General features: G+C 36.6%; 1 protein-coding gene across 1 annotated transcript in view; it reads right to left on the reverse strand.

Annotated features, from left to right (window-relative positions):
* Positions 1-4141: 4141 nt before the first annotated feature.
* The window catches only part of med30 (mediator complex subunit 30), a 34585-nt gene continuing 19213 nt past the window's right edge, over positions 4142-19513 (reverse strand). Inside the window, exon 5 of the mRNA XM_077743886.1 lies at positions 4142-4809. Coding sequence (XP_077600012.1) covers positions 4714-4809 — 96 coding nt within the window. The 3' untranslated portion in view covers positions 4142-4713. The remainder of the gene's footprint in view (positions 4810-19513) is intronic.

Consider the following 19513-nt stretch of genomic DNA (forward strand, 5'->3'; position numbering starts at 1 on the left):
TTGATGTAAAGATATTACTCAATATTTGGTAAAATTAGTGTGCTAACATTCTGTTTTATAGCATCAAGACTACAAAAATCATGACTAATCTTCAAAACATAGACATTGAGTTGGGAAGACAAACCACCTCGTGGAGCACGGTAAGCAAGCCACCATCTTTTCCACATTCAATATGGCGGGACAGCATGGGCGTGGCTACGCCTATTGTCGACACACCTGGGTAAATTATGCACATGTGCAATATCTTGTCCTTTCAAACAGACTTTTCTATGCTGGTGGACGACTCGCACACACACATGAGGTAAGGCGTGGAGCAATTTACTGGCATAAGTGCATTTTTATCACGCTACCAGGAGATTTTTTAAGAATCAGTTGAGCCCAAAACGGCAACAAATTAGTTGGGTTTAATGCCAGGTTGAACACACCGTCGACAATTTAAGTTTGGGCTTATTTGGCTGTGTGCTGTATGTGACTAGCATTAACATTAAGGTCACGACAAGGCTTCCTATTTGACTTAGTAAGTCCGTTTTCACCCCATTATTGATTTCGTGTCGGAAGACTTTTAATTTAATCAACGCCACGACATCAACGGTCCGTTTGCTGGGTAAAGGCTCACTCAAAACTGACATCTATAGGCACAAATTAGTTCCTGGTGTGTTGTATATAAAGACAACTTTCACTGTGAGTGCAAAACATCTGTTTCCAATTTGTAATTGTTCTGGTTTCAGGAAAAAAACAACATTGATACGAAAATTGTTAAGCCAACCTTTTAATTGTTAACGTCAGTCTGTATTATAATCACCTTGTCTGAAAAAAATAGCACGGAGTACTTATTTTCATTCTTTACTTTGATCGTTTTTTACATTTTTTTTTTGTAAGATTTTTCTTTTCTGTCATAATTGTTTGGCAACTTCCAAATAGCTTGGTTAAGTTAAGTTTACCCTGTTTACCATCAAGATGCAGCTCTTCCTGCTATGCCCTGAACACACCCTTGAGGTTACAGGAGTAACAGTGACTGGGCCACATTAAGGTAAAAATAGTCTCCTCTATCAAGCCTATCGAATGAATCTCCAGTTTCTATATACAATAATAATTTTGCTTTTTTTGTTGTTGCCAGTTTTCCCTGTTTAGCATCAACATGCAGCTCTTCCTACATGCCCAGAAAACACTCACATTCACACCCTTGAGATGACCAGATCAAGGTATTTTTCTCTACATAAACTGAGGAAAAATGATTATTTTACCATATGTTTAAACTTGAATCAAAAATAATGTGCGTTATTGTTGAATAAATGCCTCACTTAGGTTTTGTCAAAACCACATTTAAAATTAAAAATGAAAAGGTCCAAGCCCTGAGATCTTCCTTTAGGAAAGTGAAGGATAAACAAGTCCAGGGTATAGGTATATGTTCTATAAGTGTTCTATTTATTCCTTACACTTCCACTGATGGCACTTGTGTGGGTGAGTTATCCACACAGGTTCTTACTATTAAAAATCAACACCAGACCAGTTAGTGCAGTGGTCTCAAAACGGGGTCCACATAGGGCCGCAGTGGGTCCTGGTTTTTGTTCCAACCGATCCAGTGCCGACATTTTAACCAGTCAGGTGTCTTTAAAATAAGTAGCACCTGACTCTAATTAACTGATTGCACTTGCAAAAGGTATCCTTGTTGAGTTTGAATGAAACCTGCACCCACTGCGCCCCTTTGAGGACCGGTTTGAGACCACTGAGTTAGTGTGTTTCCAGACCAAATTTGAATGCACCCTAATGAAAAACAGGCTCATTGAGCGAAGCCCTTGAAAATTGAATGCTGACATTTAATCATTGAACGGATAGAGTAAGTAGAAAGTATTTAAAATATGACTCACTTTGCTGAGAAACCGCTCGTTATGGCATCGACAAGCTGTTCCTTTTTGGCCGTTTTGGCCACATTCTTGATGTTTACCAGGACTCTCGGCTCGTTGAGGAACTGAAACACACAATGGAATGATTTCTTTTTAAATATAAAGCTCTCGTACTGTCTCCTGACCTGGCTCATCTGCCATTTTAGAAAATGGCGACGTTTTGAACTCTGAGCTTGGGCATGCGTACTAAAAATAGACACAAAAATCCATTGATTTCATAATGTAACATGTATTTGGAATAATACATGTTACTATGAAAATGTCTTTTTTGTGTCTACTTTTTTTGTGAATTTCACATTTACAACTTCAGTATTGCTACGTCTGAATCAATCCAACCCTCGATAACTATTTTATGGCTATAAAACTTTTACTGCAGCTACAGCTGCGACACATACAAAAGCATCAATAATAACCTCATACAAATGAAATATCATTCAAGAATATAGCCACATTTTACTCACCAAAAATCATTTTTCTTTGCCTTTGATATGTCCGACTTTTCTTAATGATGTCCAGCTGTTCTTCAAAGGTCTGTCTTGGAAATAGCTTTTACAGTAAATCTGCAACCAAATCCATTTCTTCTCCTTCAGACATTGTGGGTTAACAAAACCAATATGAAATCAACACAACAATATATTTGCTTGTGCAGCTCGCTCCAGGTACAGTTTGGTAACTCTGGTTGCTCTGGCTAGTCCACTCTATCAATAGCCAATCATAGTTTGAGGAACGATGACATAACCATACGCCTGCGAAAAGGAGTTGCCATTTCGAAATCTAATTGGTTAAGGCAACAGTTTTATCGATGCATATTTTATGCTGCAGGGCCTGTAGAACTAATTGTGAAGTCCTATAGGTAGTTTTCCGACCCTGGCAACAAAAAATGGCTGAAATGTGATTGGTTAAATGCTTAAATATGAAAAGACATCTGGAAGCATCGCAAAAAGGGGAATAGCAATGAAAGGAAGCTGACAAACAATTTGGAATTATGTAATATTATATTAGTATTCATGGATAAAATAAAATTAACATCAGTCTGGGATTCAGATATTTTTTAGAGAACACCTTGCAGGCTTTGACAGTCCACCACTGCCAAATTGCAACTATCCCCCTTTGTTGATGACAATGTTTGCTGTGTTATTGAACACCAACATATCAGACACTGATACTATTGTGTACACAAGGGAACATGAAATTGGTGTGTGGATGATGAAAAGGCACTGAATCCCACCCCTCCAAATAGAATCTTTTGTGAAGAACAATTCGTAATTTCATGTCTATTTATCAATAGCACAACTGATTCAAAAGAAGAATATGTGGAAACAACTGAATAAAAGTCCAATGGGTCTCTGAGCAAGCTTTCAAAAAGGTTCCTGACCCCTGCTCTACACCATTATGTGGCCACACCTTACCTTGTCCTTTTTGGAAGCCCTTGAATACACACGGTTGCTTCTGTTTAAGGGAAAATGATACATGAAAATGAGGATGGATTTTGTTGAGTAAAATATGGCTATATTCCTAAATAATATTTCAATTGTGTATATATGCATATATACGTGTGTATATATATATATATATATATATATATATATATATATATATATATATATATATATATATATATATATATATATATATATATATACATGCATATATACATGCATATATATATATATGCATGTATATATATGTATATATATGTATATATATATATATATATATATATATATATATATATATATATATATATATATATATATATATATATATATATATATATATATATATATATATATATATATATATATATATATATATATATATATATATATATATATATATATATATATATATATATATATATATATATATATATATATATATATATATATATATATATATATATATATATATATATATATATATATATATATATATATATATATATATATATATATATATATATATATATATATATATATATATATATATGCATATATATATATATATGCATATATATATGCATATATATATATATATGCATATATATATGCATATATATATATATATGCATATATATATGCATATATATATATATATGCATATATATATATGCATGTATATATGCATGTATATATATGCATGTATATGTATATATATGTATATATATATGTATATATATGTATATATATATGTATATATATATGTATATGCATATATGTATATATGCATATATATTATTTAAGAATATAGCCATATTTTACTAAACATAGATATAGACATATATAGAGAGATATTTGTACAAATATTCAAATTTGATTTTTAAACTCACCAAAGGGGGTGAAGAATTAAGAAAGCAAAAAAGAAAGCCTGTTTAGAAATGAACCATCTTCTTCTTATTTAAGTCTTTAAAGTGATACAATATTTTTCAGATCACATTTCATGAACTCACAGCATTAAATAGATTTTGGCGTGTTTTTCAAGATAGTAACGCTCTATTGTGCTGCAAATAGATTGAAACTGAGTTTAATTGAAATCATAACGTTGATTTAAATGTCAAATATTGAGGTAGACAGATGTCCCAAAAATATCCCCGCTAAGATTGTTTTTGGGTGGGCTGCCCTACATACAACACGCGACTCTGCTGCGACGCAGTGTCATCTTCATCTTTCCATTTTCCTTCTTGGGAAATAAAGCTCCCGCTTTATCAATAAAGTGCCGCCTCAGCAAATATGCAGTTTCTTCATGGGTCCAGTTACCCTCAGGGTGCCCAAGTGCGTATACTCTATGATAGCGTGTGTTTCATTGCGGTTCAGCTTCTGACTGCCAACATGGCGTTGATTTCCCAGATGAGGTTGCGGAGTTGATCCATGATCTGCTTCAGCTGTTGATTTTTCTGCTTCAGCTTCTGTCGTCAAAACAAAACAATTACAAATGTTTAAGGTGGATGTCCTTCGCTTTTTTATTGGGTGGGCTAATTTTGAAATGAAATGACAACCAGCCCAGACAGAAGAGCTGTAGTAATTCTTTACTATAGTATAGTACAGGGGTGGGCAAACTTTTCAGCCCGAGGGCCACATTGACTTTAAAAATTTGACAGATGGGCCGGTTCAGCACAAGATATGATACATATAATAAACTGCATCCGTTAACAGTACATATGAAACATGAACAGAAAAAAGTACTAAAGTATTAACATACTCATCACTCATCATTAAAGTAAAAAGTATAAAGTACAAAGTAAAGTAAAAAGGAATGTATTAAGAAATATTTAAATGTAATTTAAAAAAAGATAGAAGGGCTCTAAAACACGACAAAATAGTAATAGTGGACAGAGCTACTGCCACTGGCTTCCGCGTGACGACGCCATCTTGGCGAGAAAAAAAAAACATTAAAAAAACGAATTTAAATGCTGTAGTTTGCCCATGCCTGGTGGTATTGTATATAATAATTGTATAGTAACTACAATTGTTTCAACTCTTTCTGGGGCACTCATTCGGCTCAGTGACTTGACGTCCAATCCATTTTAACAGAAAGAGGCAAGGAGCATACACACAGAATAAAAATGTTATATTCTAATAAACAAAGATAATAAAATAATATGCATTGTCAAGTATAGTGGTACCTCTACTTATGTTGTTTTTCCATAAGTGGGGAAAATTCTACGTTGAATTAGCATCATTTGTTCCGCAATCTTTAATACTACACACTATAAACCCTTAAAAAAAAAGATAAATGTTTAACCAAGTTTGCCGACAAATGTGTGCAACAAATAGCAAGAGCCAAATGTATTTTCTGTTTTTTTTTTTAAAAATCACAAAAATCTGACTAGAATATCATGTGAGGCATAAATATTTTTTTAAAAATGCTAAAATCGCTAGTTATTCTGCATTCAATTTAACTGTTCAACCAGCCATTCCCTACATGTATAAAGCACAATTAATTACTGGAACATGTATAGCTGGTTTTTGAGCAGCTAACTGTATCTGCAGTGCAATCTATTAAATAAAATCTATCTTTGTCTTTCTGCAATGCCCCTCTAGCCGTGACTAATTACAGCCATTTTTGTACTATAGATAATGTCTGGAGCCATCGATTTCACATAGCTGTCTTAATATCAACTGTTTAGCTGATTGTCCTTGAAGATAATCCTAAATTGGACATTTGGAGGCCTTCCAGACTCTCAACTACGTACTAAAGGACTCTCACTGCTTTTACTGAATCCTTGTACCTAGATATTCCCTTTGCTATCTCCCTCTTTGACTTTCACTTTCATGCCGAGTGTGTACGTGCGGCTATATGAGTGTATTATACATGATATGCCTCATTACCCTGATGAGCAGCTCTTGAAATAACTTGGCCATTTACCCTGCATTAATGAGATTGTATCCAAAGCCTTTGCAATTTCAGGTAATAGAGAACTGTGTCATTTCCCCCTAATGCTTTTAAGGGAAAGCACATACTATACTGGTAGGTGAACTTGTAATGATAATTTCCAGCACAACCTGGTCAATTTGACTTCAGAGAAAATACATTTCCCTTATTTCGTACCTGCACCACATAACAATCTAGTCAAGGACATGCAATAACATAAAATGAAATTCCACATTTGTAATGGGTAAATATACAATGGAGGCAGGAAATCTTCACTTGAGGAAGTTTGCTGATATGCAAATTTGTAGAATACAGTGGTACCTTGAGATACGATCTTAATGTGTTCCGGGACTGAGCTCGTACGTCAATTTACTCGTAACTCGAACAAATGTTTCCCATAGAAATTAACTATAAACAAATTAATTCATTCCAACGCTCTAAAAAACACCAAAAACTGGAATTGGATTTGTTCTAATTATCCATTTATTAACAAAGTTACAAATAACTAGTGTTTCAATAGTACTAAAATGCGTTTAATAGTACTAAAATTAGATGGATTTCACAGAGGGGAGAGAGGGACAGAGAGGGGGGACGAGACTTTTTGCATGGCAACGCGCCCGTAACATAACATAAACAAATTTAAATGAACTTGGATAACGATGCTGACACACTCAAAAATAAGTTTAATCCAACCTTACACTAAACTTAATTCTAATTTTGTTTTAAATATGTATACCTCTCTTCTCCCGGGGTTGCCTCTATTTGCCCCGCCTCCACCCTGAATTTCAGATGTAACCTATCGAGTGTTGTTTGCTTTTGTCTTCCCTTAAAAATATTCCCAAAATGATGCCCAGTGATGTTACACGAGGCAGTTGCGACGGGAAAGACAGTGCCCATTATATTCTTACAACCAGCCTCTTGCGTCCGCTCATATATCAAAATTTGGGTCTTATCTCAAGATAAATATTTGCAAAAAGATTTAGTCGTATCTCAAATTGCTCATATGCCGGGGCACTTACATGTCGAGGTATTACTGTACTATTGTGACAAATATTTTTGAGCAACTTCAGGTTAAGGAACCATTTTTCACATTTGAAGTGACAGGGAGAGTATTGTGAAGTATTGTGGTTGCAATGCGACAAAGAGGGTAGAATATTGCGACCTTGACAGCCTGTTCTCTGTGTCACCAAGACCATCAAATGGTCTTTGCACGCTCACATTTCTTGTCTTTCAACAGCTGACTGCACAACTCTATTTTGATGTCTCTTCAATCTGTAGAAGGATTCGGCTCAGTCTCTAATATGCAGCCTTGAAATGGTGGCCAATGACTACCCCACAAATAAAGTAACACACACACACATACTCAGAAATAGTAATATGTATAGACATATTTCTCAGTCCATAATATTTGAGCAATATGACCCTGCAGGAGTACAGTGACACTGCAAGTACACACTACCATTTTTTTGCAGTTTGTACTCAATAGATTATTTTTATGACAATACTTTTTGGCGATTAAGCTTACAGTTTGGGAAAGCCTGTTCATTCTACATTGTCAGTGTTTATTGACACAGTTGAACAGAACAAGCATTTGTGAGATGAGCACTAGGACTGAAATCTGTGGGTTATGCTCATAAAAAAATTGCCAAATCTCTGCAAATGCAAAACAGCTTATTTTGCTGTTCCTATTTTATCTTTTTTTGAGCTTCTTAGTTTTAGTCTTGCTACACTGATCAGTAAGGTGTCTTCTTTAAATATTCCCATTTAAATGATTTGAATAGGGCCAGTGAAATAGCATAACTATCTTATCTTAAAACCAGTCTTGAAAGGACCCTGTTTTTTGTTCCAACTGATCCAGCACAGACATCTTAACCAATAAGGTTTATGCTAAAATACCCAACAATGACTCCACTCAACAGATTCCACTTGTATGACTCGAATTTGGTGAAAGTTGTTTGGTCAGAAGGAAAACTTGAACCCACTGTGGCCCTTTGTGTACTAGTTTAGAGGCCCTTGCTCAAAAGAATGTGAAAGAGGACAAATTTATTGACTACAGTTGCACATATTCAGATATGTAACATGCAATGAAAACTATCATCCTCTAATACAACCATTGCCACCTCTGGTCGCGTTCAAGATGGATTCTGAAATCTTTGCAGACAAAACACGTATGAGCCTCTGTAATTAATAACATTGTAGTTTTATGTGTGCCTGGATTAAGATTTATTAAATTGACAGTGGTAAGAAATGGATAACTATGGCCATTTTGTTCCCAGATAAACACAAGTTGTTGTGGCTAACTACACACAAATGTGGTGAGGTGATATTTATGCATGTTTAGCCACAATCGCTAAGAGGTTTCATGGTCCAGTGCCAACCTTGTCAAGCCTACGGGTTTAGCTTGGGCTTGCTGTTCATGCCAGAGTGACTTTCACAACCACGTTGGCTGATTTAAAATACCAGTTTTCTCTCCCACAGAGTTTGATCACAACCACTTACATTTGAGTAGTCATTAATAAGTACAACTCGCATAATGCCTACTTTAGAGCAGGCTTACATGTTGTCGTCTGTGTTTACACTAAATGTATCACCACACTCTTTTGGTGTCATAAAATAACAGCATTTTTAAAGAATACAAAAGTAGGGTAATGGCAGAATACAAATACCGTACTTTCGCTTGCGTAAAATACTACTGGAAGAATGGCATGTCATTTTTCAGTAATATTTAATCCAGCTTGTTTTTTTAAGGCTATGCCATTGATGCTGCTGACTGTTAAACGAATAAACTACAGTAATACCTCCACATAGGAGTGCCCTGACGCGCAATTTGAGATACGAGTACAATTTTGAGCAAATGTTTTGCCTTGAGATACAAGATAAATTTTGATATACGAACATACAACCGACGCAAGAGGCGGCTCATAAGAATATCTTGGGCACTGGCTTTCTCCTCGCAACTCCCTCGTGTAATGTCTCTACGAGCACTGGGCGGAGTGTTGCATTTTGTCAGTGATTATTTTTCGCCCTTAGTGCAGAATGGCGGAGTTTGCTCAATAATATGAGATAGGTGTATTGCTTCTTATTGGAAAGTGGCCGTGCGTTGTCCTATTGTAAGAACATTTGCATCATTTTCTGAATATTGTGAAGGGAAGACAAAAGCAAACCTGGGAGAAGAAAGGTATAAAAATGTAAAGCAAAATTAGAATTAAGTTTAGTGTCAGGTTAGATTAAATTTATTTTTGAGTGTCTGCATCATAATCCAAGTTCATTTAAATTTGTTTTATGTTACGAGCACGTTGCCTTGCAAAAAGTCCTTCGTCCTCTGTCACTCTCCCTTCCGCGAAATCTGTCTAATTTTCGAACTACTAAACACATTTTAGTCATATTAAACCACTAGTTATTTGTTACTTTGTTAATAAATGGCGAATTAGAACAAATAAAAATGTTTTTCCAATCCAATATCCTGTTTTTGTTTTCACAGAGTGTTGGAAAGTATTCTTTGTTTCTATTGAAGGCTTTAAATCCAGACACATGCAAAGAGATTCTTGCGAATAATAGTGATGATGTCGCGCTTTACAGTACATGTTAGCTATGATTGGGTCTAAGTTGCATCTTTATCGTCCATAGTTTATGAAGTGATCAGAATGTTTTACTGGCATGCAGTGTCCTCCATTGAGTCAAAATCATAGATATGCATTATATTTATAGAGTAAGACTAACTATCTAAGACATTACTGATAAGAACAACATTCCATTTTCGGCTAGTTGAAGGCTGCTTTCATTTTACAGTCTATTTCTGTTGAGTAATGCGGTTTTAGAAAGTCATTATTCACTTGGTGCATTAAATTAGTAATTTGTTCACACTTGAGATTTCTCAAATCTCCATGCTTATCAAGCTTTATAATTGGCATCACTTCATTAATTAATATGGTTGTATTATCATCACATTAAAGCTGATTGGGGAGGATTTGTTGATCCATTATACAGTACAGAAAAATAAAGCTAATCTTGTAATGGTATTTACAAGATGAATACAATCATTTATCAGCATTTGCCCTATTTAATGTAAAATCAAAAAGAAAACCACAAAGCCTTTAGTGAATATTAAGAACCCCACTGTTGCTTTTTGAAGAACAGCAGTTCAGAAAATGAGAGCGAGAGAGATTTGAGATAGCAGCATCTGCTTAGCAACGAATGAGATTCAAGTATGTGCCGACTTTGATGACAAGCATGCGAAGGGAGCGAGTGGGGAGCGAGCGGGGAGGAAATGTAGCAAGTGGAGCATAAATGTGCTTTCACTCAGGATTCCTCTGCTAATCCGCCCTGTCGCAGGCAACTCAAATCGCAGCTTTGACTCCGTGGATGTGGCTGGGAATTACAAGTGTAAGTGTCTGTGAGTGAGGAGAGAGGATTAGAAGACAGGAAAGGGGTAGAGTGGAGAGAGGTACAACGTATAGTACACTTTTTGGTTCTAGTTTTACCAGTCAAAATTTTAGTCATCCACAAACCTAATTGAAAAAAAAAAGTTGTTCAAATCCAAATTCATTGATTTGAAATTTCTATGGACCTAATTTTATTACATTGATGATAGCACTGATAAAATTATTGATCCTCTTTAAGCAGTTTATAATGATAATTTGTTTCATTTTACCTCCATCCTAACATCATTTCTCTCGCTCTCACTCTCTAGCTCTCTTTACCTCTCTCTCTACCTCTCTTTACCTCTCTCTCTCTACCTCTCTTTACCCCTCTCTCTCTACCTCTCTCTATTTCTCTCGACTTCTCTCCACCTGTCTACCTCTCTTTGCCTCTCTCTACCTGTCTCTCTACCTGTCTCTCTACCTCTCTCTCTCTACCTCTCTCTCTCTACCTCTCTCTCTCTACCTCTCTCTCTACCTCTCTCTCTACCTCTCTCTCTACCTCTCTCTCTACCTCTCTCTCTACCTCTCTCTCTACCTCTCTCTCTACCTCTCTCTCTACCTCACTCTCTACTTCTCTCTCTCCACCTCTCTGAGGTGAAGTGAAGCAGGATCACAGTACCGGTATCCTGCCCTAATGCAATCTGCTTCCTGTACTGGATATAGCTCATTTCTTATCACTGTCTGTCCAAAAAACAGAACATAAAGGACTGCCAGGAGTTGGAAAACCTCATAAATTTTATCCTCAGCCAGTCTGAAAAAAAACTAAATATATGAACTTGCACTAATTTGATCTCCTTAATTTGTTGCAGTGTCCACCACCGTAATGATAATTTAATAAGTTAGGTAGCAATAAAGCACTGGCAAAACTGAAATGTAGAGCCAAGACACACAAATTAGTTAGTGAGGATCCACGAACAAAACTTTAAATACTTTCATAAAGGTATTAAAATAACAAGGACTTGCATTGATAAAATGCCTGCCCGCACGTTCGGCAAAATTCTGGCTCAAATTGATATTTTTCTTCATTACACAGCTGTTTTTTCTATTTATATATTATTTAAACCAATATTTTTTCTGCTAGGATGGACGTGGTAGGTGTAGTAGGTCCCCATGAATTCATGTGAATTGTGGATTTGTATGCATTTAGTTATCAAAGCTATATATTTAAAGACATTTGTTACAACCTGAGAGCAAGAGTTTAAACATAGTTTACATCCCGTTTTAAATGAAATCTCAAATTGCATATGTATTAAAGAATCTTGCTGAAAATGGCAAAGTTATGGGAAGTCAAACTTCTAGTAAGTAAGTTGCTTACTTCTCTATGCCTGCCTAAGGGACCAGTGACCCTAAGTGTTTTGTGTCAAACTCTCTATACCCAAAGAGAACCAGGCCGAAAAGTCTTAATTTGCCGCCGGTTTTGGAAGAAGAAGAAAAAAACTTCACTGACTTTATAAACTTTATGAATTTGCTCAAAGGGAAGGTTTAAGTCCCAGTGAGTGTTTGGGTTGAGATTTCCTTGGGGAATAAAGCCATTTTATAAGGGATTGTGAAAGCAGATAAAAGCCTTCTCTAGCAGAGGTGGCAGAAATACAATAGGCATGTTGTCATCCCCGCATACGCCTACCGCCATGACGGTCTCAATTCATCGTCGGCATTGAGGTGGAACGTATGCAGTGTCAGCTGAGTGGCGCAGAACAAGTTTGATAAATTTAGCCTTTTGGTATCTGGTGGAGTCAGCACACTGTCTGTCTTTACTAAGCAGTTGAGTGTTTGCCAAGTGCACCCATTGATTGGGGGTTTACCTTTGTGATTTGGACCGCATTGCTAATAAATAAGGGGCAAGAAGGTGAGGGTGTTGTTGCTTTAAACCTAATGATGGGTGGTCAAGTATTGAAGGTAAGCCTGAGCAGACTTGCACAGTTAAGCAAAATTCAGCAATGTTTACTGAGTAGACAGCTTTACTGACAAGTTTATACATCTCTTGGTAGAGAAATAATCCAAGTACTTTACAAGTCTGTACAGGTGTTAATATAATTTAAACCTGAAATGAACCCTTCGGAAACAACCGAAATAAACAGAACGCTGCAAAGGGTTGTAAAGCAGGGTTTAGAGAATACAGTGTTCCCTCGCTACTTCGCGGTTCAGCTATTGTGGACTCAGAGCTTCGTGGATTTTTTGGGGGGGGAAAAATACAAATATTACATTGAAACAACATATTTTACAGTTTTTTTGTTAGAACACATTTTAAAAGCCTTACTATACATGGTTATTTAAAAAAAATCCCTTACTATACTTGGTCATTTCTAAGAAAAAAAGCCTTACTATACATTGTATAGTAAGGCTTTTTATCTTGAAAAGGACCAAGTATAGTAATGGAATTTTATTGAAAAATGACCATGTATAGTAAGGCTTTTAAATAAAATGACCATGTATAGAAAGGCTTTTAAATAAAATTACCATGTATAGTAAGGCTTTTAAATAAAATTACCATGTATAGTAAGGCTTTTTTTTCTTAAAAATGACCAAATATAGTAAAGGATTTTTTTCTTAAAAATTGACTATATAAAGTAAGGCTTTTTAAAAAAAAATATCACCATGTATAATATGGCTTTGTTTTTCAAATGACCATGTATAATAAGGCTCTTTTTTTAAGACCTTTCTATATATTTGTAGTCAAAACCTTCCAATAATGAACAAAATAAAGTGGTATAGAGGTTAACTCACATGATTCCCATGTGAGAAGCTGGGGTTCGATTACCAGATGGGAAACATTTTCCCTTAGGTGTTTCTATATAGTTGTAGTCAAGACCTTCCATTAATGACAAAAGAAAGTGTGGCCAAATTGTGGCGTAGAGGTTAAGTCACTTTACACCCCCTTAGTTGTTTCTGTGTTCTTGCAATCAAAACACTCAAATGATTACGAAGTAAAGTGTAGCTACTTGATGGGGTAGTGGTTAACTCACTGGACTCCTGTCTGGGAGGCCTGGGTTCAAATCCCGGTTGGGACACATTTTCACTTAATTGTTTCTGTGGACTTCTTGTGAAGACACTTAAATGATTACTAAGGAAAGTGTCACTTGGTGGCGTAGAGGTTAGTGCACTGGACTCCCGCCTGGGAGACATGGGTTCAAGTCCTGGTTTGGACACATTTTCACTTAGTTGTTTCTGTGTAGTTCTTGTCAAGACACACATGATTACTAAGGAAAGTGTGGTCACTTGGTGGCGCAGAGGTTAGTGCCGTGGACTCCCATCTGGGAGACCTGGGTACGATTCCCGCTGCCGTCGTTTGGCTGAAAATAACTGGAAAGAAGAATTGATCATTGGAATAGGAAGAAAAAAAAAGAAAAATCTTTTTAATTTATATTAAACACTTAGTCAAACTTTTCAGCAAAAGGTTATATTCCGAACTGCCTTCGGCAGTTCGGAAGAATGTTGGAGGGACCTGTCTGTGCGAAAGGCGTTCTCGGGTCGGCCTTCGGCCGACCCTCGACCGCTTGCTTGGTCAGTGAACCGCCGACACCGGGAAGCGAACTCACGTTCTCTCGGTGCAAAGGCGAGTGTGCAACCCACTACACCAACTCGTGCCCCACTTATACAAGGGTGTTGAAACGTTTTATCCAAGGAAATGGGGTGAAACACTTAGTCATTTTTTGGACAAAATGCTTCAGCCACCATTCAATACTTATACACTTAAACACTTAGCCGTTAGAACTTATTCTTTTAACTGAATAATATTTGGAAAATCTTTGCAGGCACTGGGATTTGAACCCAGGACCTCAGAGGTGGCAGACTGATGACTTAACCACTGAGCCACCACCCTCTGAGAGTATCTGGTAATATCTGCAGTTTTATCTCTTTCATTTACCTGAATAATATTTGGAAAATCTTTGCAGGCACTGGGATTTGAACCCAGGACCTCAGAGGTGGCAGACTGATGACTTAACCACTGAGCCACCACCCTCTGAGAGTATCTGGTAATATCTGCAGTTTTATCTCTTTCATTTACCTGAATAATATTTGGAAAATCTTTGCAGGCACTGGGATTTGAACCCAGGACCATAGAGGTGGCAGACTGCTGACTTAACAACTGAGCCACCACCCTCTGAGAAAATTTGGTAGTATCTGCAGTTTTACCTCTTTCATTTACCTGAATAATAGTGGGAAAATCTTTGCAGGGCCTGGGATTTGAACCCAGGACCACAGAGGTGGCAGACTGATGACTAAACCACTGAGCCATCACCCTATAGGAGTAACTGGTAGTATCTGCAGTTTTACCTCTTCCATTGACCTGAATAACAGTGGGAAAATCTTTGCAGCCACTGGGATTTGAACCCAGGACCAAAGAGGTGGGAGACTGATGACTTAACCACTGGGCCACCACCCTCTGAGAAAATTTGATAGTATCTGCAGTTTTACCTCTTTCATTTACCTGAATAATAGTGGGGAAAATCTTTGCAGGCACTGGGATTTGAACCCAGGACCACAGAGGTGGCAGACTGATGACTTAACCACTGGGCCACCACCCTGTGAAAGAAAGGAGTAATACTTATAGTTGTATCTCATTCATTTACCTGAATAATATTTGGAAAACCTTTGCAGGCACTGGGATTTGAACCCAGGACCATAGAGGTGGCAGACTGATGACTTAACCACTGAGCCACCACCCTCTGAGATTATCTGGTAGTATCTGCAGTTTTACCTCTTTCATTTACCTGAATAATAGTGGGAAAATCTTTGCAGGCACTGGGATTTGAACCTAGGACCACAGAGGTGGCAGACTGATGACTTAACCACTGGGTTGCCACCCTCTAAGAAAATTTGGTAGTATCTGCAGTTTTACCTCTTTCATTTACCTGAATAATAGTGGGGAAATTTTTGCAGGCACTGGGATTTGAACCCAGGACCACAGAGGTGGCAGACTGATGACTTAACCACTGAGCCATCACCCTATAGGAGTAACTGGTAGTATCTGCAGTTTTACCTCTTCCATTTACCTGAATAATAGTGGGAAAATCTTTGCAGGCACTGGGATTTGAACCCAGGACCACAAAGGTAGGAGAATGATGACTTAACCACTGGGCCACCACTCTACAGGATTATGCAGTAGTATTTGTTGTTTTGTCTCTTTCCACTCCCACATCATACTTAGTACTTTATGGTACCTTCAAGTGGGAGAAGTTAGGTAAGCAGAGCAAAGCAGGATTTGAACCCAGCTACACAAATCATGTCTAAAAGCGCAGCCAAAACTCAATTTTTCTTTTCGTTTAAAAGACATTGTTTTGTGAAAACGACCCCCAAGTTAAAATCAATTTTGTGTTCAAACTCCAAGTGGACGTCTGATGACATGAGAACTGACTAAAGTTAGTAATATTTTCAAAGTAAATTAAAAACATCTTTCTTTTACGGAACCCTTTTATGTGAACTGTGTTTGATGCTTACGCAAGTCTATGCTGAATCTTTCTATAAAGAGTCAGAGTCATGGTTTTGGATATCAAACTAAATAACCTTTTTAAAATCTTATTGTGCTTTTAGTTTCACAAGTGATCCATCCACTGGTCGGGAAAACAATTGTGTGAATAATTAGCACATTTTTTTCTTCTGGCTCTAAGTAAAAGAGACACTCAAGACAAGTGCTCACTGTAAAAAGGAGTGTAACATGACACATTAATAACTAGTGTTGCACTTTAAAAGTAGAATAATGGTCAGACCATTGAATTTGGCAATTGTCTTGACAATGTCATGTCCTTGAACAAAAGCATATTTGTGCAAAAAAACAAAAAGCAGACCCCATCGCCATGTTCCTTTGCGGCAAAAACCTCTCGCAGAAACTCTTCCTACTGCCTCTACGGCACCTTCTTTAGATTACATTGATGAATCTGACAAGAGCTCCCAATAACATTTTTTAAAATTATTTAAATCAAGAGGAGAGAAACTATTTTCACTGAGAGTAGAGTACTTAAAGGATTCACAATATGTTATATGTAGATTATATTTTACAGTACATTACAGTATTTTCATATGACTATAACTGTAACATTTAAAAATGCACCTCTTGATTATTGTACATGTGTAGGTGTATTTTTGTAGAGGGGTGAAAACATGTAGTGTGGTAGGAATAATAAGGCAGATTCTACTTTGTGGTTTTTCGATTATCACGGCCATGTTTGGTTTACATTATCCGTGAAATTCAAGGGATTACTGTATATTAGCTCATTAGCTGACATTCATTGCAACACACGTCCAATCAATTTTGACAAGGAGGGTTGACAGCAATCAACAAGCAATTCTACGCTGAACATATATCCATGGCAAAAAACCTTGTTTTTCTTTTTTTGAATGCAGAGTAAAAAGAGAGATTTAAGAAGTAATAAGGTAAGAGGATATACACAATCGGGGTATAATATATAATTGAGACCATCTAAGGACTGGGCAAGCAATTCCTCTCTCCGGCCGGGTTATGTTGCTCTTTTAACATCTTTCTGCAGGCTCCGTCACCTGCTTTTTAGGTTAAATTACCAGCAAATGCCACAGGAATTCATCATAAAACCTGGGGAAGCAGCCAACAATAAAGGCCTGCAAGTAGAGGGCAAAGAGAGCACACAATGTGGATGAATTACTTTTCAATTCAATTTAGCCCACCGATTGTAAGCACATCACCCTACTTATTTTTTAATTTCTGCATTTCTTATTTGAATAAAGAAAACAGTAAAGAGGACAGACATGCTAATTAACATGGTATTAAGAAGAGGAGAATGTAAGGGAGGGAGGGAGGAGAGGGAAATGGCTAAGAAAGCATGGGAAAAGCAGCGGGTTGGGGGTGGGGAGAGATGGAAGAAGGCCGCAAAAGTGAGGCACTGTGGAGAATTAATAACATGCCAGATCTCTCCAAGGCCTCCTTAATGGGCTGTGACAGGAATTTATTCACACTTAGGCTGGTATCAAATCAAACGCAAGGCAAGCACCAGTGGCAGGCTTCAGCTCAGGGGGGGATAGAAGGTTGCTCACAGTATTGGAATAATCGGGGGCTATAGCATATAGGTCCAGCATGACAACCCCCATTTGGGATAAGAGCTCATATCCAAAGCATTTGGGAGACAGGGCATACAATGGAAGTACAGTCAAGACAAATTATGAGTGATGAGTCGACTACAAGACTGCCTGTCTCATAACCCAGATGGAGTGGTTATCAAGAGTCACTATGAATCACTCTGAGAAAAGCAACCTCAGACCATCAGTCAGACAGAAGGTTGCTTTCCACATATTTGCAAAGTAGCTGCTACAGACAGCTGGCAAAAAAATCTGTACCAAATACCAAGTCCCAGCGAAATGAGCAATGAGGAAAAAATACACTTTTCCTGTACTAATTGGCATGTGACCACTCTTGCTAGCTTTTCATTAAGGAAGTAATTTGTGGCCATATGGGTGTGACTGCATTTTTTATTTTAACACTGCTCACGACTAACGGACCTAGAATTGATATGCACAATCACATTTTACCACACCAAAGCTCTGCGGTCCACAGATTGAGAAATTGCAATCCATTAGGCACCAATGAATTATGGCTAATGCATCTGAAATATTTATGCAAACTTTATTAAGTTTATTCCAAGCTTGGAAACTTCATACATAAACGGCAAAGGCCATAATGGGTGCAAGAGTCTACACATTATTTTCTCTGGCCCACTTTTGCACACAGCAACAACAGAATACTTCAATCTACACGTAAAATTTTAAATACACTGTCTCAGACACTCAGCTTCACAAGAAAATCACTTGTTGCAAGTGATAGGCTTGGGCACCATTACTCCTCCCCAACACCAACCTTTTTTCGTATCGCATCACCATCCGTCAGCCAGACTCCGACAAACAGCAATTACCCCAATCGACAGATAACGAGAGCAAGACTATCACTCACAGCTAGAATGCCCTGTAACGCATCCAGACATTACCAAGAAAGGCACATTTATCTATTTCTACTCTATCACCCCCACCTCACCTCTGTCTTTACTTGTTACCTGTCCAACACAATCATTGAGGTGCAGGGTTGGTGATTATGTCTTCAGAGATCATCTGATCAAGGCGTACTAGGGAGCGGATTGAAGGCTTATGATTTTTGAGGGGAAGTGACAGCTATTAATTAAAAAGGTTTGATGTGCATCTCTTTCAAAACACAAGATGAGGCTCCTGAGACAATAATAAAATCAAGAATAAAATGCACTTTTGACATATTTTTAATTAATTACGGAAATAAAAAAATATTGCTATTGATTGCTTATTTCACGTATTGCAAAGCCTCAAAATGGTTCAGTAATAGAGATATATAAAGATATATAAAGATATATAGAGATATATATAGAGATATATAGAGATATATAGAGATATATAGATATATATATAGAGATATATAGATATATATAGATATATATAGATATATATAGATATATAGATATATAGATATATATAGATATATATAGAGATATAGATATATATATAGAGATATAGATATATAGATATATAGAGATATATAGAGATAGAGGTATATATAGATATATAGAGATATAGAGGTATATAGAGGTATATATAGATATATAGAGATATATAGAAATATAGAGATATAGAGATATAGTGATATAGAGATATAGATATATAGAGAGATATATAGAGATATATACAGATATATAGACATATATACAGATATATAGAGATATATACAGATATATAGAGATATAGAGATATATAAGGATATATAGACATATATACAGATATATACAGATATATACAGATATATAGAGATGTATATAGATATATATAAATATA

This window comes from Stigmatopora nigra, chromosome 21 (assembly GCF_051989575.1).
Source record: "Stigmatopora nigra isolate UIUO_SnigA chromosome 21, RoL_Snig_1.1, whole genome shotgun sequence".
In the NCBI taxonomy this organism is placed as follows: Eukaryota; Metazoa; Chordata; class Actinopteri; order Syngnathiformes; family Syngnathidae; genus Stigmatopora; species Stigmatopora nigra.